This window comes from Triturus cristatus, chromosome 7 (genome assembly GCF_964204655.1).
Source record: "Triturus cristatus chromosome 7, aTriCri1.1, whole genome shotgun sequence".
Taxonomy (NCBI): domain Eukaryota; kingdom Metazoa; phylum Chordata; class Amphibia; order Caudata; family Salamandridae; genus Triturus; species Triturus cristatus.
In genome coordinates, this window is record NC_140590.1 from 1,713,024,507 (window position 1) to 1,713,052,422 (window position 27,916).

Below are 27,916 nucleotides of genomic sequence, written 5' to 3' on the forward strand. Positions count from 1 at the left end.
CAAGTGCTAGAAATTTTCAAATGTCAGTTTTGACCTGTATTACTTTCCTCCATTTAATTTCTTCCACATCTTTTAGACCACTCACACCCTCATTACTATACATCTTAAGGCTATTCTCAATGATTTGTTTTTGGTTTACCTAACTTTGGATAATACTGATGGACATTTGAACATATTTAATTGCAATAAATATATATAAGAAAATATTTGCTCTGGATACAAATGTTGAGGTAGCTCGCTAACAAAAAAGGTACAATGATGTTCTCGAATCAATCCGACTGACTTGGTAACTGAAGGCATTGCATATTTTATATCTCTCCTTAAGGCATGCTGGATGTGTCCCTTATAATTCATTGAAGGCCCTTCTTAACTGAATTCTTAGACAAAAGGAGATCTACATTTAATTTTCCAATTTTGGACATAAGCATTTTCTAGTGATTCCTATTCATTCCCTTTAAGCACAAGCACATTGTAAACAGCTCTTGTTGATTTAAAATCATTTTTGAAAGTTAGAAAGAAAATACTGCTGTTGAATGCAGTTATTTTGGTAGGCCTTTCACCACATTTGTTGTGCTGCTGTGTTCTTTCTTAGGCTTTGAAATAACCAACCCTCCACCATTGGATATGAAGCTTGTATGAAAAGATTAGATCTAATTGCATCCAGGCCCATCTCAAATCTTCAATAAACTGTGTATAAACATTAGAGTTGACTGCCACAAAATGTCCTCAAGGCAGCTGACTTCAGCTTGGAATTTCCTGATATGAGGATCAGAGAGTTCAGGAAGGAATACACACTACAAACAGACCGAGTAAGATAAAACTTAGCAGATTCTGCATAACCAGTACTATCTGTTATGCCAAAAATCAATGACACATCAAAGCAAATATATAAAACCAACAGGGACAGAATAGTTTTTGCTGCCCTTTTGTGAGCTGCCATGCTGGGCCCACTGGTAAAGCCTGTGTTGTTCTGCTGCATCTGCAGGGTGTGTCTGTAGAGAGATCTGAGGGCCAGCACAGCTGAGATGAATATCACTACCACAGGAACAAAGCATCCCATGACACACATCAAGACTTTGTGAAAAGTACTATATTCTGTCACTGCTTCTGCAGAGGTGGTATTTGCTGTGATGGAGCAGGTAGTGTAACATTTTGTATACCTCCTCTATTTAGCATGAAAGTATTAATTGACTAACCTACTTATCACAATTTACTAATTGAGTGTGGTTGTATATTAAAACTAAACAATTTGCATACACCAATTACACGTTGGAACTTGCTATTGCATGGCAAATTAACTAATATCTAAAATATGTACGCATATTAACAGTAGTATATGTGATAATTAGATATCGCATGCTATATGTTGCTTCTGTAACGTTTGCACCCTCGTGGAGGACCGAAAAGGTGAATATAATGCTTTAAATGTCGCTATGTGCTAGGTAAATGCTAGTACATAAAGGGATTAGTAAGGGGTTAACATTAGAATCATAATTTCTTTGAATTAATTATTCTTTTGTGTTTGTTTCTCTTAGGTTGACATCTTGGCCTAATAAAAGATGGGGGCAAAGTACGGATTCAGAAGTGGCCACCGTCTCGTGAAGTGCGAGGACTGTTGCGCAGACTAAGACGGCTCCATGAACCTCTGCATAACCTATTCCACACTGTCCCCGGTCAAGGATAGGATCTTGGTGGACTGCCAAGACCTAGGACGGTAGAAACTGATTTTAATGAACAATGCACTTTACAAATAAAATCCGAAACTTGCTACACCAAGTCCGTAACATCACCGGAAATGAATCGGCAAAACCCATTTGAAGACTGACAGACAAAAATCGGATGATTTATGATTATCCAATCATGTACTGTCTCCGCCTAGAAATGTTTCATATTTTCCCAAAAATTATTATAAAAGAATAGTAGAATAGGGAGGGGGAGTCGATGAGGAGTAGATGAGAGGGTCATGTTCGCTACGCTATTCAAGACCTTTCGATGACGGATGCTGGCACGATTTCTAGTCCTTTGATGATCTTTGGGACTGTAACGTGCTGAGCAAATGACTTTCGGACTCTGAAATCTGGCCTGACCCTTGGACAATTTAACCACAAAATTCAGTTATGCTGAGCCAATGAATTAGAGAAAACTCAGATAGCCAAAATAGGTAAATATGGTGTTCTGTGATTTACTTAAAGTGATCAAAAAATACTAAAATTTGAAGAGACAAATTCTAAATGAAAGAAAATTTAGATAAACAATAATTGATTAACAGAAAAAAATGAGTTTGTGGTTCTTTTGAAAGAGAATAGAGGATTCTGAGTCTTAAATGTGTTTTAGCTGGTTCTAAAATCACCATCAACCAATCCAACTATTTGGTCCGATCGACCAAGTGGGCGGAGTGCCTTGTTGTTTAGGATTAGGAATCTATAGGTGGCGAAGGTTAATGTATATGATGTAAGATAACTTTTCTTTCCCTATAGGTTTTAATGTACTCCCACCAACATTCCCCCTCCTGTGTGCAGACCTGTGAAAGAGAGAATCGTGCGAGTGTTGGTGTTATGGGCCCCACCAATGAATGCATGTGTGAATGAGTTAGTGTGACGGCAGGTCTGCGATGTAAGGAGGACAGCTTTGTTCTGACCTTTTCCCGAGTTGTTGTTTGCGCTGGAACAGCTGCAGAGGAGTTACCTGGAGGCAGTGTCCCAAGATACCAGATTCATGAAAACCTATTGGATAAAGAAGCCAACGTGGAACTCAGGAGAAACCAAGGTACCATGGTAGTGATTCTCCGCTTGAGGTTCACAAACAGGGGGTCGCACAGTAGAAGACACAGAGCCAAGAGTTGATCCAAAAACTGGATAGAGCAACTGCGGGAAAAAGTAAAAAGAAGATCTTCCAAACACTGAGTCTGTAGTACACCTCATGCCAGAGGAAGCGGACCAGGTAGTCGCCTGACAAGCAACACTGCAAATGAATATTGACCAACGCCAGTGCCAGCAGCAAAAGGTGGCATGATGTTGGCAGCTGTCTGCTCCTAGCACATTGTGTGATGGTCACGTCTGCCATGAAGGGGTTGTTGACAATATCCATCAGCAGTGAAATGCAGTGAAATACCAGGAAAAATATCCACAATGGAAACATGTTGTGTAACTGGATTCCAAGAGTTTCACTGAGTACAGAAAATTGGACAGCTATTACCGAAATCTTGTAGTCAATATGTTTGGGACATCTGTTCACAACTGAAATTCCTTTGACTCCTATTGGGTGTGCAGTACTCTCCTAAAGCCTTGCCCCATATGCACAAGGTGATATAGTAGTATTCACAAAAATGTTTCTGGCGCAATATGCTGTTTTCAGCGGAAGGCTAAAGGAGACTGCTCAGAGTAAGGGTCTTTTTTCAAAGATGCTGCCCTTACCTTCATGAGTTACCACTAGAGCTTTAGGATATTCTTGTAGAGGTAACAGTGTCTTCTGTAGTGAACTTTCCTTCAGCAGAGGTGCAGGTGTGCTCGATTTTCCAAAGGTGCCCTGCAATATGTGTAGTTGTATCCTTGAGACAATCTCCGCCCCTTTGTTTTTTTATTCTGCACAACCCCTTCTCCAGCTAGCTCCATTTTTCTCAACTTCTTCTAATATTATGTATCAGTATGTGTCTCTTTCATTCACACTTTCTGGTCCATCCTCCTTTCTTACCACACTCTTTCCCCACCATGTGCACCTGTCCTTAGTATTTGTACATGCCTTATCAGTATGGTCTGTTTAATAGTGTTAATAATATATTTTTTGATTGGTGGAAATACAACAGAAAAGTAGAAACAATACTAAAAATTGAAGATTCACACTCTCAGTGAAGACTAATCTTGAGTACTATATAACCCTTTCTCCATTTTCTGTCATTTTTCTTACTATTGTGAAAACCCATCTGCAAGTACACAATGGCCTACCAAGTGTGTCTGATTTTTAAATTCATCTCATCCTATTTTAATCTCCTTCTCCATTACCTTCATAGGTATAATTAAGAAGTGCCAATAAGGACACTCTCTGAAAATGTGAGTGTATTCAGATGGCAGCTGCTTTCACAGTGGTGTCATGATGCTTACAAACTTTCTTCTTCCTAAGTCTGAAATTACAAGTAAACATGACTTGCTATATATATTTGCCTTCTTGACTTGAAACAAAGATGAATTTTTCTATGTCAAAATTACACGTTTTCAAACTCAAGTTTATCTGCATGAATATTTGAGAAAATGCATGCAGAATCTCTGAGGCTAAGACTTGCTTTATCATGTTGTGTCTTTGAAAGATGCTCCTAAAGAATAATCTTTTGAGTGAAAGCTACTTAGGCAAATGTGGGAAACATTTATAGGATGGCCACCTAGTGTCTGAATTTTTGTTTGTTTAGGAAATGAGGTGTATCACATGCCAAGGAAATGAAGGTGAGCCGTGTCTTTGAATTGAGCGACCCCTGACCTTGCCAGGTAGGTCGCTCTACCCCCTCTGCAGCTCCACCTGCATTCTCTGAGTGCCCTTTGTGTGCCCTTTAGCTCTTTCTGTGCCCCGCTGCCATTTTGTTCTGTTCCCCGTGCTCTTCTGTGCCCCGCTGCCCATTTTTGCCTTCTGTTCCCCGTGCTCTTGTGTGCCCTCTCCTGTGCCCCGCTGCCCGTTTTTCCTTCTGTACCCCATGTCCCCTGTTGTGCCTGCTCGCCCCCCTCGCTGCTCCCGTTCCTGCCGCTGCATCCCCTGCGGCCCCGCCCCCCTCCGTGCTCATTTGCTGCCCCCTGCCACCCGCCTTCCGCCTCCCAGCTGCTCCTCCCTTCCACCTCCCCTTCAATGGCGGTCGCTGTGCGGCCACGCAGCGGGCGCGCCGCTGGCGCGCCTTAGGCAGGCCTGTCTGTGCCTGGAACGCGCCAAGCGCCAGAACCCCTGGCCCCCGCACCAGCCATGAAGACGGCTTCCGATACGACGCCAGCACCCTCATCGCTCTCAACCCAGGACAGACCCTCACCTGCGGCAAGGCCGCCCTGAAGTGCACCCATGGTCCCTTCGACTGCCAGAACTGCAGCTTTTCCTGCATCGAAGACGCAGAGACACCCGCCACGACAGAACACAACCAGCTCCAATGCATCCTGATCAACACCCGCTCTGCACGCAAACACGCCATCGACCTCTGGGACCTACTCGACACCACATCACCAGACGTCGTCTTCCTGACCAAGACCTGGATGAACGAAGCCTCCTCTCCAGACATCGCCATAGCCATCCCCGAAGGATACAAGATCTCCCCCAGAGACCGCACCAACGGAGTCGGAGGAGAAATCGCCATCGTCCATAAGAAGACCATCAGGGTCTCAACCAACACCGACGACACTCTAAGCACTGCCGAACACATGCACTTCCAGATCCACACAGACCCCAAGACCACCCTAAGAGGCACCCTCGTATACAGACCACCCGGACCCCGACCACAATTCTGCGACGCCATCGCCGACTTCATCAGCACGCACGCACTGACCTCCACCGAATACATCCTCCTCGGAGACCTGAACTTCCATCTGGAGAACAGCAACGACAGCAACTCCCCACCCTGATAGACAATCTCGCCAGCCTCGGACTGGAACAGCTTGTCACGACGCCGACCCACATCGCCGGACACACGCTCGACGCCATCTTCTCCTCAAGCCCCCACGTCTCCTTCAGCCACGTCTCCGAACCCACCTGAACCGACCACCACTGCATCCACTTCACCTTCCGGAAACCCGTCGCACATCACCGCGCCCTACAGATCCCCCGTCGGTGCTGGGGCAAAATCACCGAAGTACAACTACAGACAAACCTCGCACTCAACCCACCGACCAACCCCTCCAACCCTGAGGATGGTGCACGCACCCTTAGACGATGGATGGACGACTGCGCCAACACCTTAGCCCTGCTGAAAAAACAAACCCCCAGAGACACCAGCAAGAGAGCCAACTGGTTCACCCCGGAACTCCTAGCGTCAAAGCGCACCTGCCGGAAGTTGGAGAACATATGGCACAGCAAAAAGTCGCCGGGCAGTCAAACAGCCCACAAAGACGCCATCCGCAACCACCACCACCTCATCAGGACCGCCAAGAAGACCTCCTTCAAAGACCGCCTCGACAACAACGCACACAACAGCAAGGAGCTCTTCAACGTCGTGAAGGAACTCTCCAACCCCTGCTCCAACTCCAACGACTCCCTCGCCACCTTCTTCCACCGCAAGATCGCCGACATCCACGACAGCTTCAACCCCCGGACGACCCTAACAGGCCCCAACATGCCGGACCCACCACACCTCACCGACCATGACCCCCTGACAACCTGGGCCAAAATGAGCATCGAAGACACAATCAAGACCATGGGCACAATCCACTCCGGCTCGCCGTCTGACCCTTTTCCACACCACATCTTTAACAAAGCCGGCAGCTCCATCGCACCCCACCTGCACAACATCATCAACCTCTCCTTCGAGACCGCGACCTTCCCTGAGAGCTGGAAACACGCCGAGATAAACGCCCTACTGAAGAAACCCAAGGCTGACCCAAGCAAACTCAAAAACTTCCGGCCCATCTCCCTGCTTCCGTTCCCAGCTAAGGTCATCGAGAAGATAGTCAACATACAGCTCACCCGCTACCTCGAAGACAACAGCATCCTGGACCCCTCCCAGTCAGGATTCCGCAGCAACCACAGCACTGAGACCGCCCTCATCACCGCCACAGATGACATCAGGATCCTACTGGACAACGGCGAGACCGCGGCCCTCATCCTTCTGGACCTCTCCGCCACCTTCAACACCGTCTGCCACCACACACTATGCACACAACTCCATGAAGCAGGGATCTGAGACAAGGCCTTGTCTGGACCTCCTCCTTCCTCTCCGGCAGAACCGAGAGAGTCTGCCTCCCCCGTTCCGATCTGAAGCCTCCGAGATCATCTGCGGCGTCCCGCAGGGATCCTCCCTCTGCCCAACGCTGTTCAACATCTATATGCCTCTCCCACGCATCGCCCGACATCACGACCTCAACATAATCTCCTACGCCGACGACACACAACTGATCCTCTCCCTCACCAAGGACCCCCTCACCGCCAAATCCAACCTCCACAAGGGAATGAAGGCCGTCGCCGACTGGATGGAGGATAGCCTCCTTAAGCTGAACACAGACAAGACGGAGATCCTCATCCTCGGGCCCAACCCCTCAGCATGGGACGACTCCTGGTGGCCCACATCGCTGGGGACACCCCCCGCACCTACCAACCATGCACGCAACCTGGGAGTCATCCTCGACTCGAAATTCACCATGACCAAACAAGTCAACCCTGTCTCCTCCACCTACTTCAACACCCTCCGTCTGCTCCGCAAGATCTACACATGGATCCTGACAGACACAAGGAAAACAGTCACCCAGGCCCTAGTCAGCTGCAGACTCGACTACGGAAACGCCCTCTACGCCGGAGCCCCGACCAAGCTCATCAACAGACTGCAAATAATCCAGAATGCCTCTGCACGCCTGATACTCGACGTCCCGCGCTGTGACCACATAACCCCCCACCTGAGGAACCTGCACTGGCTCCCCGTCGGCAAAATAATCTCCTTCAAGCTCCTGATCCACGCACACAAGGCACTCCACAAGACCGGGCCAGCCTATCTCAACAGTCGACTCTCCTTCTACGTACCCAACAGTAAACTCCGCTCCGCAGACCTCTCCCTGGCTACCGTCCCACGCATCCGTAGAACCACAGCCGGAGGCAGATCCTTCTCCCACCGTGCTGCCAAGACCTGGAACACCCTCCCCTTCAACCTACGACAAACCGAAGACCTTTTAACCTTCAGGAGATGACTCAAGACCTGGCTGTTCGACCAGTAGCAACAGCACCCCCCCATTCCCCACCCTCAGCGCCTTGAAACCCTTGCGGGTATGTAGTGCGCTTTACAAATTATTTGATTGATTGAGCACTATATCATGTTCAGTCAGTGGCCCTGAATGGAAGGCTATTGACTGGAAATGTGCCTACAAGCAAAGCTTCTTGTTCCTCGTGGAGAGAGTGAATGTCTCAAAAATGCATCTAATCTGTTATTTCCATTAGATAGTTCACAAGACGTGTTCAGACGATGTGCAAGAATCAAGAAATTCATTTTTGATAACACCCGCACAATGCACTAACAGATTGGGACAAAAGTCCCAGAAACTATAATAAGACTCTGCTAGGGCCCTGGGTCTCATGACATTTGCTTGTGGTTGGCATGTTTTTGTGGACACTTCCTACCCTGTATTTATGGTTGAAAGATTGTCAGTATAGTAAAGTAGAGTATAGGTGATTTGTATTCCCTTGTTCATCTAAGAATTGGATGAGAGTAAGCAACAACACAGCTGCAAGTATAAATTGCTTAACCTAAAAACTCACATTCATAGTAAAGGACCATAGGTAGGTTTTAAGCAAATGCTAAGAGCCTCACATGAGTTTTACTATTTTCCATCCATGACAATTAAAGTAAACAGCTCCACGCACTGTAAAAATAAAAAAAGAGTGTTGCTCAAAGAAAAACGCAGAAATGACAGACAGATCGAAGACATCGCCAGTAAGAGAGATATTGGATTGAGTTCTTTATGGTGCGAAACTCCGGAGCAAGACCAGAATCTGGCCTGTAAGAGCTGTGAGACCTAAGACTTATGCAAACCTTTGTTACACCAGGCAGATATTTGTACTCTGATTTCACTGAACACCTGTTAGAATGTGCTGCTAGAATATGCTGCTTAGTTCTGTATTTTCAAGGAACAGTGGTCCCATTCAAGAGGAGTCAAAATAAATATCACAATTACTACAATAAGGAATTGGAATTCAAGAGAATGAACAATGCATGTGATGAAAAAAGGTTTTTATGGTGATTATTAGAAACCGTAATAAATAACACAATGAGTGAGCTAGCCGTGTGGAGGTTAGAAGGGAAATCAGCCGATTTCCTTAACCCAGGCTGGTGACTTAAAAAGGTGACTTTTTAATGAACAGTGCAAATACTTAAAAGTCAGATCAAAATCTCACACTCAGAAAACAGATATACAGTAAGGTTTTGAGTTTAGAGAAGCAGATCGACAACGTTTCGATCCCCATACGGATAGTGGGATCTCTTCAGGACAAGGCGATGGTAAGGGTGCCTGGGAAGTTAGCCTGGGTAGGGTGGGGGAAATAAAAGGAGGGGGGAAAGGGAGGAGGGGGGGAAAAAGGGGGGGAAAGAAAGGGAAAGAAATAGGTTAGCGGTAGGTGCTGAATGAAGCGAGGAAGTAGAAAGAACCAATGATATATGGAGGTCAATAGGGTAAGTACCGAGTGGAAAAGGATGGGAGAGGAGGGTCTGTAGCGGAAATTAAAGAAAGGGTAACAAGTGGGGTAATCAGAGGGGTGGAAGAAGGAGCAGGGAAAGCGATCAAGGGAAGCTGGGGTGGAGGCAATAGAGAGGGTAAAAAAGGCCATATGTGGCAGGGGCCAGAAGAGAAACGCTGGCAAGGAGGTGGAAAAAAACAAAAATGAAAGATCCGAGGCAGCTGAGAGACAAGCATAGTAGCTAAGGTAGAGCGAATGCAGAGCGAAGGCCGGAAGGGCTCTAGTGTGAGTGTGCAAGTGGGCCCCACCTGATGCAAGGAAACGTACGTGATAGCCACAAGTAAACAGAATGGGGGGCCAAGGAGCCTCAGGTGCTGAGGCGCACGCACGAAGGAGGCGGAGGAAGGGCGTCCGAGGTCCACACCTAGAGGGCCGAAGTGCCAATGCGGGAGAGAATTAACGGTCCGAGTCGGGACCGTAGGACGGCAGTGGAGTCAAACTCCCGGGTGCTGGAAGGGTAAAGGAGTACAGGAGGGTAGTATCGTGGCAGCTTGTGGAAGGGGCACTAGAAAGGGAAGGTCGTGGTGTCTCTTACCTAGTAGGAAACGAGTTACTGGTGTAAGCGGTAGAAATCGCAGGGCGGGAACCTCCGAGCCGTGTACGCCGTAATATGGATGCACAATGCCGGCGGTACAGAAGCCGAAGCCTTCGGTGAGGTCGGGACTTCCGGGAGTTGGAAGCGGGGCAGGTCACATGGTCCGGGCTCTCGAGGGAGAATGGAAAGGCCAGGCAAGAGGGGGCGGGACAATATGAATGGGCACGTGGAAATAGAAAAGGTAACAGGTTGAGTGCAGGAAGATGGGTCCGGCCTTGATGGAATGAGAAGGAGGGAGGAAAGAAATGAGGCCCTAGCATGTGCAGGCGGCCCGTGGGGGAAGAGAGGGAGAGAGTGGGAAAATTATCAGAAGAGCGAGTCGGGCCCCCCATCAAGGATATGGGGGCCACATAAAACCAATGCAAAAGGGAGGGGGGAGAGGAGAAGAAAAATGAAAAAAAGGGAAATAATAAAGGGGAGAAATGAATGGGAGAGGAAAAAGATAAAAGGGAGTAAATTAGGGGATAGAAAGTGAGGAGCATGAGGGTGAAAATTGAATTAAAATTAAAGTTAAAAATTAAAAATAATCAGGTGAAAGAAATTTAGGGGAAGAGTGGGAAGGGAAGGGGGGAAGGCAAGAATAAAAGGATGAGAGAGGGAGGAAATTGGAACAACAGTACATGGTTACATAAAAACCATAGAGCATGACAGGTTAAACAGGAGTACGCATAAAAACCATAGAGCATGACAGGTTAAACAGGAGTACGCATGGGATGGTTAGAGCAAGTTCGACCAATCCTCCAGGCGATTCAGCCCTGTGTGCAGGCTGTCAGTACGAAGTATCCGTTTGAGTTCTTCCTTCTTCAAAATAGCAGCAATGTTAGTATTTCTAGCAGGTTGTTGGATCACGCTAATGACTTGCCACCTTAAGTCATTTTCAGTGTGGTTCATGGCAGAGAAGTGTTCGACAAGTGGGGCATTGGCAGTTTTGCAGCGGATCCTGCTTCTGTGTTGGCAGATCCGGATTCAGATCTTCTGTGTAGTTTGTCCCACATAGATCAAGTTACAAGGACACATGATAGCATATATAACGTTGGAGGTGTTACAATTGGAAAAGTGACAAAGAGTGATGTCAATATTAGCATGCACACATTTATTAGTGTCTGTGGTGAGACTGCAAACACTACATGCGGCGCATTTAAAATGGCCAACTAGAGGCAGAAGATTCCAAAGTGTCCTAATGGTGGCATCCGTTTTCGTGTCTGGGAGAACGGCCCTGACCAGATGGTCTTTGATGCTTTTGCTTTTTTTGAAGGCAAAAAGAGGGCGTTGTAGCTTCAGGTAGCCAGCATTAAGTGTAGGCCAATGTTTCAGGATGCATTTCCTCACTGTATTGGATATAGGTGCAAATGTGGTGACACACACTATTTTTTCGTCAATTTCTTTAGTTTTGGGGCTGAGTAAGGTCTCCCTCGGGCAATACCATGCTCTCTTCAACGCTGTTTTGACAAGTTTGCGTGGATAGCCTCTGTTAATGAGTTTCTTGGAAAGAGTATTAGCCTCCGAGATGTAGTCTTTTTTAAGGAAGCAGTTTCGCCGTGAGCGGAGAAACTGTGAGTATGGAAGTGAGTCGCGGAGGGCCCTGGGATGGTGACTGCTGTATGAAAGTAAAGTGTTTTTATCGGTGGGTTTACGGTACAGTGTGGTGTAGAGTCCACCGTTGTGGGCAATGATACATAGATCCAGGAAGGCTATCTTATGATTACTGCTGTTGACAGTAAAGTTAAGGCCATGGCTGTGTGTGTTGAGCCAATGTTGGAATTGTAAGAGAATGTCTTCAGTGCTATTCCAAATAAGGAAAATATCATCAATATAGCGTTTCCATTGAAGGATGTGATTTCTGAATGGGTTCAATTGGGATAGTATTATGTTAGTCTCCAGCCAGTCCATGTAGAGTATGGCGAAATTTGGGGCGAAAACTGCGCCCATGCTGGTACCTTTGACTTGTTGGTAAAAATGACCATCAAAAAGAAAGAAGTTTCTTGTGAGGCAGATTCTAAGGAGGTGAAGAATGAAGGCAGTCAGAACCGTGTGGGGTTGTGGCCTTGAGTTTAGTACCGTGCCTATGACATCAATGCCCTCGTCTTGGGGAATGTTCGTGTAAAGGGCCTCAACGTCGAGTGTGCATAGGAGGCTGGTGAGGGGGTCAAATGAAGTATCTCTATAAGGTTAACCATGTCCATGGTGTCCTTGATATAACATTGTGTGTTGGGAACAAATTCTTTAATAAAGTGATCAATATATCTACCAAGGGGTTCAAGGATGGAACCACATCCCGAGACAATGGGGCGTCCAGGTGGAATGGTGGCGTTTTTGTGTATTTTGGGTAGGATGTAAATCACTGGGGTACATGGTGATTTGATGTTGAGGTACTGGAATTCGTACTTGCTGAGAAAGCCCTGCGAAAGGCCTTCCTCTGTGATATCTAGAATAAGTTTCTGAATCTCTTTGGTTGGGTCAGTGAGGAGTCTCAAGTAGTGATCATGTTTGGATAGTTGTCTGAGGATCTCAAGTTTATATGCGTCAGTGTTTTGAGGGACAATGCCGCCGCCCTTGTCAGCCGGTTTGATAATAAGCCCATCCATTTGTTTGAGTGCCTGTAAGGCATTTTTTTCAGGTAGTGTGAGGTTGTAGGGAATGTATTTGCGAGTGTGTTCAAGCGAAGCAAGGTCTTTGCGAATGAGTTTCTCGAAGGTAAAAATTTCAGTTGGAAGACTGTGGTGAGGAGGGGAGAAGGTGGAGGGAGGGCGAAAGGATGTGAATGCGGTAGAAGGGGTATCGGGTCTATTCAGCAGCTCTATTTCTTGGGTTGTGGTTGTTATCTGGGGTCATTGAGCCTTATGTTTGGCAATTGTAACAAAATTAAACATTTTAAAGGGTATTTTAGAGTGGATTTCACGAGTGATAAACATGTCTAACAAGTTGTTAACATGCTGTAAGGAAGGGCTCTGGAAATGTCCATTGTTTGTAACCGTAGGTTTGTCTGAGTAAGTTTAAGAGGAAGCTTTAGGCTGACAAGACTTGTTCTGTCACTTGTTGGCCTCAAATGCATTGTGAAGGTTGCCCCTTAGCTATTCATACTCATCCAAGGAGAAATCCTTCAAGTGAGAGGTGCTTAGGCAAATGTGTGTCACAGCTACAACACATCCACCTGTTGTATGTGCTTGTTTAGCAAATGAGGTGTATTACATGCCATGAAAATGAAGATGAGTGATGTCTTTGCATAGAGGAATATGTCATGTTCCTTCTGTGCACCTGAATGCAACTGTATCTCTGGGAGATTTGCCTACAGACTAAGCAACTTGATCCTGATGAGGAGAGTCACTGTCTCAGAAATTCATGTAACCTGTATATCATAATAGATGGTCTACAAGATGTGCCCTGATGGAGTGAAAAGAACAGGGGACATACCCATACAATGCACAAAGCCTGGGTGAATAGTCCCAGAAATTGTACTGCAAATTCATCAGGGCTTTGTAGTTCATGACATAAGCTTGGAGATGGAGTGTTTTAGGAGCACTTCATACCATGCATTTATGATTGAAAACGTGTCAGTAAGAGAACATAGATTTTTTCTAACAATTTGATTAGAGTAGGCAACAAGTCAGCTACAAGTAGAAATAGATTAACCTAACAACACATGTGCACTGTAATGGACCAAAGTTCGGTTTTAAACAAAAGCTCAGAGCCTAATATTGATTCTTCTCCGTTACATCCATTCCAATTAATGTAAACATCCCTAGCCACTGTAAAAATGAATGTGTGCCCAAGAAAAATGCAGAAAAGACAGAAATAACAAAAGTACAACCTTTAGGAATAGGTAAAATTGTGTTATCTATGATATAAATATCTGCTGCAAGACTAGAGTTTGCCCTGTAAGAGCCATGATGACTTTATAAAATATGTTTTGTACACAAGGTAAACAATTGTATTCTGATTATACTGAACATCAGTTAAAATGAGTTGTTTGGCCTCGTCAGTAACATTTTTGAGGTGTGCTTGGATTACGGTTGACTGAATGTTGTGTAACAAAATGTATAATTTATGAATGGATATTTGAAGATGGATTTCTTTAGTGATAAACAGGTGTATATATAACTATCTAGCTCTCAACCTTGGGAAATGTATTAGTCTTCTGAGAAGTGGGAGGGGGGTTACAAAAGACTTCAACAGCACAGCCAAGAAATAGTTGCATAATATTAAGAGCACTGAGAGTAAACCCCTCTTGAGAACTGGGTGGTCAACATAGGCATCCTTTCCTCTTTTCTAATGACACCAACATGATTATAGAAGTTCCTTGAGAACAAATAAAGAATAAAACTTACACTCAATAAAAAAAGCATGGTACTTGTGGCAATCCAACTACTATAAAAATATCAAAAGGCAAGGATCACCAATGAATGAAGGACTAAAGATTGGGGGAAAACGGAATTAACTCATGAGCTAGAAGTTAGTATGCACATAGTAAAAATCAAGCAGAGTCAAGATACCCATAATACAATCTATTACATATGTACGAAATAAAGAACACTATAGGGTGAATTTATTTCAAGCATTCTACTTATTCCATTAAAATGTTTCACAGGATGAACCTCTAAGTGCTAGAAGAGTTTCATGAGTAGACGTAATACGGAAGCTGCACCTCACCAATGAGGCCTATCAAAGCCAAAACCAGCCTGGAGTTGCTTTACTCCCCTATCGGAAGGGCCTGTCCTCGCAAATCAGTCTCTGCTATTCCTAATGGATCAGCTTCCGGGCTAATTTGCATAAGGTTTGTACCTCTCTGGAGGAGCGCACTGAGCAATACAACGATTATTGTCACACACTTAGTCCATTCCCAGGGTTTTGGTGTTCCTTCTCTTATTGACAATGTCTTAAAACTATCATCCTTCTTTCCTACAAATATTCATCTACCAAGCCATATCACCAGTCATTTTCAAAAAGTGAAAATGGCGTGTTCACAAAAAATGACAGAGAGCTATGGGTTGAGTTGATGCAGTTTCTAAAATGTATATGGTAACTCAGCAGCTAATTATGGATTCAATGAAGCCTATTCATAAAGGCAGCTTGGAGTACATAACATTAGGTACGAATTTGTGCATTGGCCACAAAACATCTAAAATGGGAATATAATATTAATATTCCGGGAATATTCATATGAAATGATTACAAATAGAAAGGGCTGTTAAGAACAAATTTGCACACATCTGTGTTTGCATGCATTGGCACCTCAAGGCGATGCCTATTAGCTTTGCCAATTTCTGCTTTATGTAGTGCTTCATACCATACTCATCTTTTCTGATCTAGCCCCCATTTGTTTCAAAGAAAAATAAGTACAATAAAAAGTTTCCCACGTAATTATTGACTCCAAAATATCACCCGACCATAATTTTATGGTCACAATATTGTGGCTACATAAACATGGTTGACAAAATTAAAGCAAGGATATCGATTTTTGTATAGCTATGCAACAAGTTTCAAAGGTTTCTTACTATATCCTTTTAATTCATATTGCTTTACTAAATTGTAATTTTGATTTGTATTATATTAATTTGATTTATTATGTTATTTTCAAAAATGTTAATGCCTATTTTTTCTTTTTGTTACATTTTATTGATTGGGTCCATCTTTTTTTGTTGATTAACATGTTAATTTGTTTATATTTTGTTACTTATTTGTTTAGATGTTTAATAATTTTTTCAATAATGTACTGAATTTTATTTTGAGTTGTGGTTTTCTTGAGAGATTGGGAGTGTATTATTTTAACATATATCATTAGGTAGTTAATTAACATATATGATTTCTTCAAAGTTTTTATTTCTATGTATTTTTAAATATATTCAGTGGGTACCTATATTATTTGTGCTTATTGACTCTTACCTCCCTCCAAAGTATACACTTGCCCCAGTGTCTCCTAGGGCCTCAGATAGAGTTCGGCTGATGGGTTACTCCATCACAAACATGACGGTTAACCCTTCCACCATATTTAAAGTGCCATTGAATACAAAGCTCTTATGATGCAATGGACAAGATACCCGTCACTTGTGTGATGGAGTAGCCTCTCTACCAAACTCGAAAACGGGCCCATAGTCATATTCTGTTTCTCAATGTATGCACTTTCCTGAATGTTTGTTGGACTGGAGTTAGAATAGCAAATCTGACCTCTCCCAGTATAAGCACTTTTTGCAATATTTGTTAAACTGCATTTAGGAGAGAAAATCTGCACTCACCAATGTATGCTCTTTTCCTAATGTTAGTTTGCCAATATTTGTTAAACTGGAGATTGAATAGTATATCTGCCTCTCCACCTAAAGTGCAAGCACTTTTCCCAATGTTAGTGAGACCACAGTCCAATTAGTGCAAAATACACATACCGAGTGATTGTTAACCTGGACTTAAAATAAATCCCCTCTCCCCTGATACACACTTAGTCACAACTTGTTAGACTGGGATTAGACTGTACAATGCATACACATCCCCAATATTTGCTGTAACCGAGTTAAAATTGTAAATCTAACCCTCCCAATAAATGAGCTTTTCCAATGTCTGTTACACTGGAGTTAGAATAGCAACTCTGTGCATGCTCTCTCCTCCAACAACAATTAGTGCATCTCCCCCGATATTTGTTAGACTAGAGATAGATGTAATTAAAATGCAGAAATTACAATAGGGGCAGCATGCCGTGACAGAGGTTTGGTTTATTGCTTTCGAACTCACACTTGGACCAACACGAGCTATGATTCATGGCACTGGCCTTAAATACTGCAGGCTGTGCCAGGTATCTGCTCTGTCTCAATAGCAGAAGTGACCTGCTCACACAGTCTGTTAATAGCACACCAATGAAGCTTTGATAATGTTTGATTCCCCTACAAAGCATCTGAGCACATTATATTGCAGTCTTATCCTAAAGGCAGACCATGGGCCATATCACATTACTACTGGAGAAATGATCTGTGCACTTGTTGTTTGTGTCTTGAGTGAATCTTCAAAGCTCTACATGGGTGAAAAATGGTTTTATGTACCTACTGGTGTGGTCATGTAATAGATGGTGGTGCCTTGTATTTAAAACGAACTTCGAGAACCACTGGGCTCTTTTGAAATGCCTCATGATATCATCCAAGGTGGGTGTTATATGTGTCTCACATTTGACTACACAATTGAGCAGCCTTATACCAATAGAAATCTGAACCATCCTTGGTTGGCTGTGCTTGGTTAGAACCACCATGGGTAAGATCCATGGTGCCAGTCATGACAACCAAGTTCTTCCTGTTTCTGAAGTTCTCTTTCCACCAGTGGTCTGAGGCACAATGGCATCCTACGACTTTGGAGCTCCACAAGCATCACTGTTTTGTCAATATGCTGTGTTATCATTTTATCATGAAATCCTTGAGATTCTCTAGGCCCTGGATGAGAGGACTGAGCATGTGTCCCAGGTACTGATCTCTGACTTTTCCTGGGAAGAAAATGACCCCCAATTCTTCTGCAGTGCTACAGTTGAGTAGCATGCCCATTCCCCTGATCGTTTTAAACATTACAAGACTCCAAGAACTTTGAGAAACTCTCAGTTGAATCTGTTGGTCATTTCTGCTTTTATGCAAAAACCAAAAGGAAGTAAATCTTTCACCTTGCTGGGCTCCACATTTAGAAGTTAAATTTGTTTAAAAGGAATTTAAGTCTTTCTTTACTTGCTGATTTACAGTTCTTTTTGTTACGTGGCCTAATATGTGATGGAAGTGTGCAGTTTATTTGATATGCATGGATTTCTACTGAATCATAAAAAGTCACTCCTGGTGCCATTCCAACATCTGAAGTTCATAGGGTTGCATCTCATAACGCAACTGGGGAAAGTGTTTTTGCTTGTAATACAACTGTAGTTCAGAACATCAAGAATGTAATGTAGTGACCAAAATATTTAAAACTAAAACATCTGGGAAGGAAGTGCATATAGGCAAGTATAAATTTACTATTCTTAAATCCAAATCTATGTACCTTGAAGATATATACATTGTCAAGCTACATGTATGTAGAGGTAGATAAAAAAAAATAATTATACACAGTTGACAATTTTCTCTTTGATATTTTGGCTACACTATTAGGGACACTCAGGGGTATATTCACAATAATGTGTGATAACTACCGCAAGAGTCCAGAGCCCAATCGTCCACGGACTTGATAATTCTCGCTTCGGTGCCCACTCTAAGCACGAGTTCACACTATGCAGCTCTGGGCAACAAGCCTGCTTAATCTCCACAACGGCCCCCCGTGGCGGGATGCCTGGCTTTCACCTTGGGGATGCCCAGTACGGGTTATCTTACAGGGAAAAACCAGGACGGGTTCCCAATGCAAGCGCCAAGATGCCCGTAGGGTGATAGCTGCGCTCTATAAGTACATCAATCAATCAATAACGCAACTTTCAATATCGCAGCCTATCGCGGGAAAATAACCCCATGTCAACGTGGAATTCACAACACGGCAGTACCATGCGATAGTCTGCCGAAAACACGGACAAAGTCCGTGATACAACCATCCTGACGGATATAAAAACACAAACCACAACACCAGAAAACCTTCAATGAGCCCTTCTGCGATGAGGAAAGTTGGGATAAGCAGAGCGAGGGCAGCAATACTCACACACAATGCGGGAACAAGCACAAGAACAGCATACGGAAAATGCCACAGAACAAAATACAGCAACAGCGGAGTTCCACGGATGCACCCTGGCCAACTTCAGAGGACAACATGCACACCACAACATCCAAGCACCGTGGAAGGACAGAACCAACAGGCACACCTCATGAGAGAGACCAGTGGCAGACAAATCAGAGCCGCAGGAGCGACACACCCACCGTGCAGCAAACGCACATAAGCAGAAGTGCACCTCGACATTGGCAACATTCCGGTACAAACAGCAACCCCTCCACAACTGAACACAGGACACAACTGGATTGGCAAATGTGCGCAACCAGGCAAATCACATCTGTAACCCCAGGGATATGTAACATGACAATGCACAATTTCAACCAGTAACCTGCGAATATGTTTTATTCACACATGCAGTGCAATTGGACATCTACTACTGTCCCTTGATTGCTACGGACGGACACAATGTGACGTGCTAATGAGAAGTAGGTGTCAATGATGTAGTTCCTACAGGCTATTCCTGCCGCAGCTGCAGTGGGATGTGGGCCACCAGCCCCATCACCATCATCATCGTCCGGTACCTCTGGAACTGGGATCCATGGGGCCCTGGTGCGTACACAGATGTTGTGCAACACACAACATGCAACGATCATCTTGTACACAACGTCCGGGCTGTACAGGAGCTTCCCACCTGTTCAGTCCTGGCACCTGAAACGTGACATCAACACGCCAAATGTGCGTTCAACGCTGCCCCTGGTGCGTATGTGGGCCGCATTGTACTGACTCTGGGCGGGTGTGTTCGGCTCCCGGTGGGGTGCCATCATCCAAGGGCAGAGTGCATATCCTTGATCACCTCTGACAGTGCAGGGAGAAAAGAGTCAATACTTGGTTCGGCAGGATGTGATGGCAGGCCCACCAATTCAGTGATGCCTGTGCTGGCTGTGTGTGGGGTGAGTGTAAGAGAGCCCTCAGGGAGTACCTGGTGCTGGCAACTACACCAACAGACATCAGGCACTCAGACACGCAATGTCAGAACCACAGGGGGGATGACTCGAGTCGCACAGGACCAGTGGCCCCGGATGCACAGCGTCCGACACGGGCCCACCGCCTCGGGATGCTGACCTGCGGGAGAATGGGGCAGGGTCATGAGGGAAGAGCAGTGCCTCACATGTGTCATGGCTGCATTCCGCATCTCCACACGTCCAGCTGTTGAAATGTCTGTATTGGGTGCAGGGGTAACCCAGGATGACCATGGAGTGGTGTAGTCGTGTCTGGTAGGTGGTCGTGTAGTCTGACTTGTCGAATGTGGCTTGGTCACATGTGCATCCCCACATATGTGCTTTGTGCGTTGGTGGCTGTGGGATGTGTGGTGTGTTGATTTGGTACTTACCAATGAGCAGTCCCATTCCATATGTGCCATCCTGGAAGCGCTGGTTGATGATGGACTGTCGGAAGATGAAGGAATCGTGCACACTACCTAGGTAGTTGGCGACGACATTGGTGAAGAGTCCCCGGTGGTCCACTATTGCCTGCACATTGATGGAATGCGTGTGCTTTCTGTTGCGGTAGTGGTGTGCAGTATCCGCAGGGGGCACAAGTGGAACATGTGTGCAGTCAATTGCCCCCAACACGGCCAGGAATCCGCCTGTGGCGTAGAAGCCTTGCTTTGTCTCCAGCTGTTCCTGCGCAGTGTTGGGGAATTGAAGGTACTGAGGTATGAAGCTGAAGATGGCATCCAGGACAGGTGTGATGAACTTTGATAGGGCTGGCTGTGAGACTCCTCAGACTCTGGCAGTTGTTGGTTGAAATGTTCCAAAGGCGCAGCACAGCTTGCAGCTTTGTCTGAGGTGGGATGTTGATTCTCTGCTGTGGTGGGACCATCAGCCTGTGGGCGATGTGGTTCATGATGCGGAGAATGGTTGTTCTTTTGAGCCTGTAGTTGGCAATGACTTCCACGGGCGTTAGGTCTGTGAGAGTTGTGCGTTTTCGGTAGGTTCGCTGTCGTACTCTACGCTGCCTCTGTGGTGGTCCAGGGGGGGGGCGGGTCCAGGTCCTGGGTGTGGTGGCAGGGGCTGTTGTGGCCCCATTAGGGCTCCGAGCTGCATGATGAGTAGCTCCATGGCGTTGTTTGTTCTTCGGGTATGGCTGTGTGCGGGGCTCCATTGCTTACTGCAGGTAGGCGTCCGTCTTTACACCTGCTTGAGGCAGGTGTTAAATACCCGTGGCCACTGCGGCTTATCGCCTGTTTTTGGTTCACTTCGCAGTTCTGTCAGTTCGTTGTGAAAGTGGTGTTGTTGTGTTTTTGTGTGTTTTTGCACGGGAACGCCTACTCTGCATCTCATTAGAGTTAGTTGGTGGTGTCCGCCGTGGTGTTAGATTTTGGGGCAGTTATCGCGGGAATGCTGGCGTTGTCTGCAGTTTGCACCTGCTTGTGAATGGGGTGTTAAATCTATCTCCACTTTTGCTGCGTTAAGGTGGAGATAAATCAGAGTTGTCTCCTTCTGAATATGCCCCTCAATATTTTCTCTTAGGTATTCTGAATCTGCATCTCCAGCTCCTTCCTGATATATCTCTCTAGTGTTGCATTATTTGCAGATGAAATCATTCCAGCCTTTGAATACAGAGGATCTTATGTTTCTGTACTATAAAGTTGTATCGTAACTGTTATATCTTCAGGGTGAAGGACATGGGGATGGGGTGCATAAATAAGTTCTGAACCTTTTTTAAGGGTTTTCCCAGACAAGGTTTTTGGAGACAAAGTCCTGATTTGCTCCACAGGTGTCTCCTTTAATTGTCCTAATCTATCTTCTCCTGAACAGGAACTATTACATACTTTAGATGCCTGGAGAGCCTGGGAGATTTATTTAACAAATTTGAGTTTTCTTTTCTGTTTTTTACTTAAGGACAAGGGCCGTGATCCTCATTAGTGACTCTCTGTAGATGGCTGATGCAAGCCACCATATTTTATCACAGGAAGCAAAAGGAATTTCGTTCAGCTCAGGATGAAGGTAGAATAACTTGGGGGATTTCTAATTCTTGGGTGGCATTGAAAACACAACCCCAATGACTGATATTTGTAATACCATCACATGGTCCATCCCTTGTATATTTATGAAACACTACAGACTGCAATACATGGGCAGCGTTCCATCTGCATTGGTATTTTGTGTGTTGGATTCAGTTTTAAAACAGTAATGGAGTGAATAAAATAACAAAAACAAGTTTATTTCTAAAGTGCAAAGTTTATTAAAACCGGTACACCATCAACAGTTACGCAATAGTAAAATTAATAATATGCAGAACTATTGTGATTAAGTGCATAACAATTACTCATTCGTTTGAAATAAAAAAATCTTTACAATTCAACATATTCTCAATGGAAAAATGGTCATGGGCTTAGCTGCGCAGAGCATTTTAAGGTGATAGTGCTCGGTCATGGATGACTATGCAAAGTTCAATGCTCAGCTGCATCATCATATGCTGATCACATCACAACCATCAGACTCCCACATCGATAATTGGGTGTGGGCCAGAGTTTTTAAAGTGACAGTGCTTGGCCATAGACGCAAGTGTAAAATGTTTAGTAAAATGTCTGTGATTAGCCGCGACAACCCTTAATGACCCCAGCGCTACTGTCAGCCTCCTGGAGGTGAGTAGACCAAAGCCGCCATGCCTCCTTAGGTTTCCAGGTAGCAAATGGGTAAGTCCGTGGCAGCTGAAGTGCAAATGTTTCTAAAGTGGGATTGCTTTTAACATCTACCAATGTCCAGTTATGTGCTAGGGCCGCATAGGACCTTTGTGTTGTTTCATATCCGCATAATGGCCTTTGTTCTTGCTTCAAATATTTCTAGGAGCTTTTCCACCTGGATGTTTAGGCATGTGTGATCGGGGTTAAGTACAATAATACGAGCTTGTCTCATTGATCGAATGGCAGCCTGGTTGAAAGCACCGCACAGCATCCTTCTACTGTCAGGTAACATTGCAAGACAGATGCAAAGAACATGTGTTAAGGTCTCCTTCTCTGTGCCACAAACCCTGCATTCTATCTTGGCAGAGTTTATCCAGGTGTGATTGGTCCAAGGTTGGTTGGATTCTTAAGTGAAGTGGCATAAGCTTAAACTTGATATATAATGAGAATCCAAAGTCACAATAGGGCAGTGGTTTTAGAGACTTGTAGGTATCAATGACTTGCCAGGCATAGGCTCGCTTCGCTAGTGTTGCTTTATCTTCTTGCTTAGCCACATCTGGTGGTTCTATTGAGGAATTTTTTAACCTCACCATTTGATGCTTCGGTGATACATAGGTCAGTGGTTTGCAGCACCTGCAGAGCATCACCTAATCAGTGTCTGAGTACTGACTTTGAATTCTGCTTGTTTATTTCAAGCCATATGCTTGCCGCTAATGGACTGTCCCCCTGCCCGTCTAAACCTGTGGCACATTATTAGGTAGGAACATTTTAAGGCAGTTACGCCCGCGATGTATAATTTGGAAGCCTAAAGATGATCCGATAGGCTTTTGCAATTAACAGATCTAATAACCTTGCCGCCTTCTTTCCTACCACAATTCGCAGCCCTAAGTGATGGATGGACGCAACTTTGCTGATATGCCATTCTGTACTGGCCCTAAAATATTTCCTCGCAGTGATCTTGATAGTGTTCAAAATCCTAAAGTCAGAAAGGTGCCTTTAGATTTCTTTGTGTTCATGTATGGAACAAAAGGGCCTTGAGAATTAAAGACAAGTCTGTAATATTACATTTTGTTTCAACGGATAACTGGTGCCAACCTATAATCCATGATCCTGGTATGTTTAATTTCTCACTAAATTTCACAGCTTTTGATTTTTTATTATTGATTTCAAGTTTGTGCAGCTTTGTGAAGCCTGATAGAACACTTAAAAGCTGTTGCAATCCTTCTGGGGGCATGCTTATCAAGAGCAAATCATCAGCATATACGATGTGAGTAAGGCCAGACCCATAATTATGAAGGATGTGCATTTATGAGATCCAATTCTGTGGACAGGCCTGAAATGTAGATATTAAACAATAAGGGGGCAAGAACACACCCTCGTTTCAGGCCAACTAAAGTGTAGGTTTTTTTAGAAAGCTTGGTACCATTTCCAAGCTTGACATATAACCACATTCCGGTGTAAAAGTGTTTTATGGCTCTCGTTATTTTCGTAGGGGTCCCAGTACTGTTGAGTTTCTTCAAAGTAGGTTTTGAGGGACCCTTTTGAGTGCCACCTTACAATCATCAAAACAAGGGTGAAGTGTTTTTTTTATGAAGACTTTTTTATGCTAAGTGTTAAGGATGCCAGGTTTGAGGAAGTATTCTGACCTATATGGTATCCTGTTTAGTTTCATGGAATAAGTGCCAGGTTGTCTGCTCATTCTTACAAGTCTTGCAGTACAAGACTTGCGTAGTACTTAGAATCAATGTCAAGTAGTGCTATCAATTGATAATTTGCGCGGTCACCTCCGTCATCCCCTTTAAAAATTAGGAAAGTATACTATCTTAAGTTTTGTAGTACTTTGGTATATATGTTTAACACCCATAAACATTTAGAAAACATGCATGCTCACTGGAAGATGTCATCTCTTATCTCATGAGTGATGTTATTTAAGATGTCATCAGTGATGTCATCAGTGATGTGATGAGTGATGTTATTTGAGATGTCATCAGTGATATCATCAATGATTTTGATGACCATGCCTTGAGTGATGTAATATGTGAGGTCATAAATAGCGCATTGTGGGGGTGTAAGTTATAGTAAGCTCGGGTAACTATGACTGCTGAATTTACCTATAATGTCTCTGTACATTTGTTTTCAGGGAATTTTTGAAGTTTTTTTAAATTTTATTTCCCAACTGTAACCTGTTGAGGTTTAATGTCTGTGAAATGAGCAATGCGCCAGAATGAATCCTGCCCTGAATATTTATTCAAGAATAGGCCACCGTTTTGTGCAATACCTCTACCCAACTGGAGTACTTTCTACTGGCTAATTAGTAAATGCTACCCCACTGGCTTAATGTATAGTGCATCTCTTGCTGAATAAATGTATCCAGTGACCTTGTGTGTCTGTAACTTTGCCAATGTGATTGTTGCTAGAGGGTCTTCAACAGATAAGTTTACAAGCTGGAACTGCAGGGAAAACACACTTGGATGATTTGTACTTTACAGAAGTAAGTGCTTCTTTGTTTTGTAGAGATACAATCGTATTCCTAGGCATCAAGATAACATCACCAAAATTGGTGGGAAACATGTGGGGGGTCCTTTTAGTAAGCTGTCCATAATCCTGAGACAAGGGCGGGAAGATGCTACATACCGTTAATGTATATGGCGTGGGGCCAAATGGGTGGGGATTCTAGGCAAGTTTACATACTTCTAGTTTTTAAAAGTTTAGAACTTGATCTCTGGTCTCAGCAGCAGATGACAAGAAAGAACCTCCTCATCACAGACATGACGTGAGATATTGATCTCGAGAAAAGCAAGGATGCAAACACCTACATCATGGATTACAGATAACTTATCACTGTGGAAATGCAGAGAAAACACACCTGGAACATTTGTACTTTACTGAAGTAAGTGCTGGGCCATGGTACCTAGGTCACTCTAGGGCACCTAGTGTGCAATGAAACTGTGGGGGAGCCTCAAGTCCCCCAAGGTCCCAGCCAGCTCCCTGCCTCCTGCAGGTGCGGACATTGCTCTGACAGACAGGGGGCGGCTGAAAGGCAGCTCCCTGCCTGTCAGAGCAATGTTATCATCTTTTTCCCTGCAAGCAACATTTGCACAGAATCACAGGATATTGAGCCAGGATATTGAGCCAAATCCCTGACTCGAACATGGTTCCTCAGCTCCAAAGCTGGCAGCTCTGGCCATAAATACAACATCCCCTCCCTCACCCAGGCTCCTTCTATAAGAAACACTATGTTCTAATCTATGTTTTGTGTTTGCCACATCATGCATCACATCACGGCTGCCTGGGGCCTAATCTCTTTACACCACTGCTATTCAAACGGCCCAGCTCAGTATCTTTCAGGGTAGCTCCTTAGATGTTGCAGATCCCTTTCTTGACAGAAGTGTATTTGGCTAGAGCTTTAGCTCATCGGGAAAACGAGCATAATTTAAGATTTTTAAACCTCGCCTGAAAGTCAATTTTCAGCTTCTTTGATAGTATCATTCTCCTGTCACTGCCATCCAAGGAAACATGTATGCACATAGTAACTAATTTTAAACCGAGGTGTAAAGCTGTCCTTTGAATGATACCTAAGGGTAGAAGAAAAAAGCCATAAACGTGCTTCAGTATTGGCCATTATTGGAGCATTTACACATGCCACAAGGCAGCTTGGAATGGAAGTTCTCATTATCTCCAAGGAGTGCATATTTTTACAATAAGCCATGTTGTATTCCAAAGGGAAATGGCACCCGGTTGCCGCTAGTGGAACAACTGCTCTTGGGGCTGTGCGCCATTTGTAGTTAATACTTACCTTAAGTAATAGTTGCATAGTTCTTTCCTCTGCCAAAAGGTCAGACTTGCAAAGAATGAGAGCCTATCTTAGGAAGCAGAGGTGTAATGAATTGTAGCGCTTGAAATACAAATGGAGCTGGAAAATCTTATATTTGTTATCATGAAATGAAATCAGTGCCGGGATCACATGGAGGATGTGTAGGGTGATTTCATAGTTCATATTTAGGAATACTGGGGCTGCCCATAATATATCAACACCTTGAACCTGGGGAATTCATTAGGCATGCACCATCGGTTCCATGTGTAGAAAGATTTGACACGTTCAACTATGAATTGAGCTACTCAGTTAATGAAAAGAATTGTACTCTTTTGATGTGGAGAGCCTTCACAGCACCAACTCTTAGGGGTCGCTATGAAACACCAATATACCGATGTCTTCTCAGCACCATTGCAGTGTTGCATTCCAGTCAGTCCCGAACGTCTCGTGTGTCACACGTAATTCCTATTATTAATCATCACCCTCACACCTTTTCTGTTTATGCTGGGTAGTATCCCGGTACCCTGCCGCGTAGTAAGCATGATCACCACGTATCAATCACCGGTGGTCTACATGCACTGGGCACCTTAGCACAGACTGTGCAAAAGTGTCCACATTATTACGGCACCCTTGATATGTTTTTCCTTTTCCCCCCCTCCCCCCTTCCTCGCTCCCCCCTTTTTTTGTTATGTCTCCTTTCAGGCTGTGATACAGGATTTTCGTATAAAAACAGATTCTGGACACGATCTGTCAAGCATACCAGACCTAGGTAACGAAAGGGATTACGGGTTGTCTTTTCCCGAACCCTTGTTTCTTATATTCTTCTTCTTTTGGTCCTGACGAAGCGCTCCTGGATCCAATAGGGACCATCAGATAGCGCGAAACATGTTGACCTGACTTTTTTTAGAGCACTTTTTGTTAATACACTACACGGGTTGAGAGAAGTGGGACTTTATTTGGTTCAGTTTCCCCTCTCATATTAGCACTACCGTGCATCTCCATCCCCGTCCATGTTTTAATTTGAACCAGGGACCTCCCAATTAAACTTCGTTTGGACCCTGTTTCAATTTTATTACCTGCACTCACTAGCACACTATTACCCACACACCCACACTCACAAATGCGGCAACTCCTAAAAGAACTCCGCCAGAGAGCCCCTAACCAAGGGCCCGTGAGGGACTGCAGCGCCACCCCCACGAGGAGCAACTGTGCCCAATGATGATGCCAAACATCCGTAAGGGTGTGTGAGGGCACCAAGTACCACACCAAGGAGTACCCTCTCCTCACTCTGCACACTCACCTTGCATTTGGAGACATCCCCTGCTTTCTATAGCTTATCCTTTGGCTATCACTTTCTTTCTTTTTGTAGGAACTGTAACCATCCATTGGGATAGCATAATATATCAACACCTTGAACCTGGGGAATTCATTAGGCATGCACCATCGGTTCCATGTGTAGAAAGATTTGACACGTTCAACTATGAATTGAGCTACTCAGTTAATGAAAAGAATTGTCCTAATTGTAATGTGAATTAAATTATGTAAAGACTCAAAGGAATAGACTGTCTCGACTACAGTTAAATACTTCATTTGTTGAAAAAAAGAGATACAGCTCATGCAGGTATCCAACGTTTTACTGCTGTGCACTCCTGCTGATGTTGCACTGAGGGTGTTCTTTTCACCTCTATATGTTTCCCCCCAAAAGTGAGGCTTATCCTAATTTACCCTCATATCCCACAAACGGAAGGACTGCTGGCAAGCCAGGAAACCTTAATCACTGATAAAT

General features: G+C 44.4%; 1 protein-coding gene across 1 annotated transcript; it reads right to left on the reverse strand.

Annotated features, from left to right (window-relative positions):
• Window positions 1-700: 700 nt before the first annotated feature.
• Window positions 701-27,516, reverse strand: LOC146812851 (taste receptor type 2 member 2-like). Its single transcript, XM_085615213.1, has 4 exons — window positions 27,431-27,516; window positions 2,724-2,864; window positions 2,496-2,521; window positions 701-1,125 (listed from the first exon to the last, which is right to left on the reverse strand). Exons 1-4 carry the CDS (start codon window positions 27,514-27,516, stop codon window positions 701-703), a joined length of 678 nt encoding a protein of 225 aa, XP_085471339.1.
• Window positions 27,517-27,916: the final 400 nt, after the last annotated feature.

What these genes read in the sequence shown, in the direction of transcription:
- LOC146812851 (XM_085615213.1), bottom strand. Translation starts at nt 27,516, where the DNA reads ATGGATGGTTACAGTTCCTACAAAAAGAAAGAAAGTGATAGCCAAAGG. An exon ending in GGGATGTCTCCAAATGCAAG is followed by an intron (nt 2,865 to 27,430) that starts GTGAGTGTGCAG and finishes TTTTTCCCGCAG; the next exon opens with TTGCTCTATCCAGTTTTTGG. An exon ending in ACACAGGAGGGGGAATGTTG is followed by an intron (nt 1,126 to 2,495) that starts GTGGGAGTACAT and finishes GCTCCATCACAG; the next exon opens with CAAATACCACCTCTGCAGAA.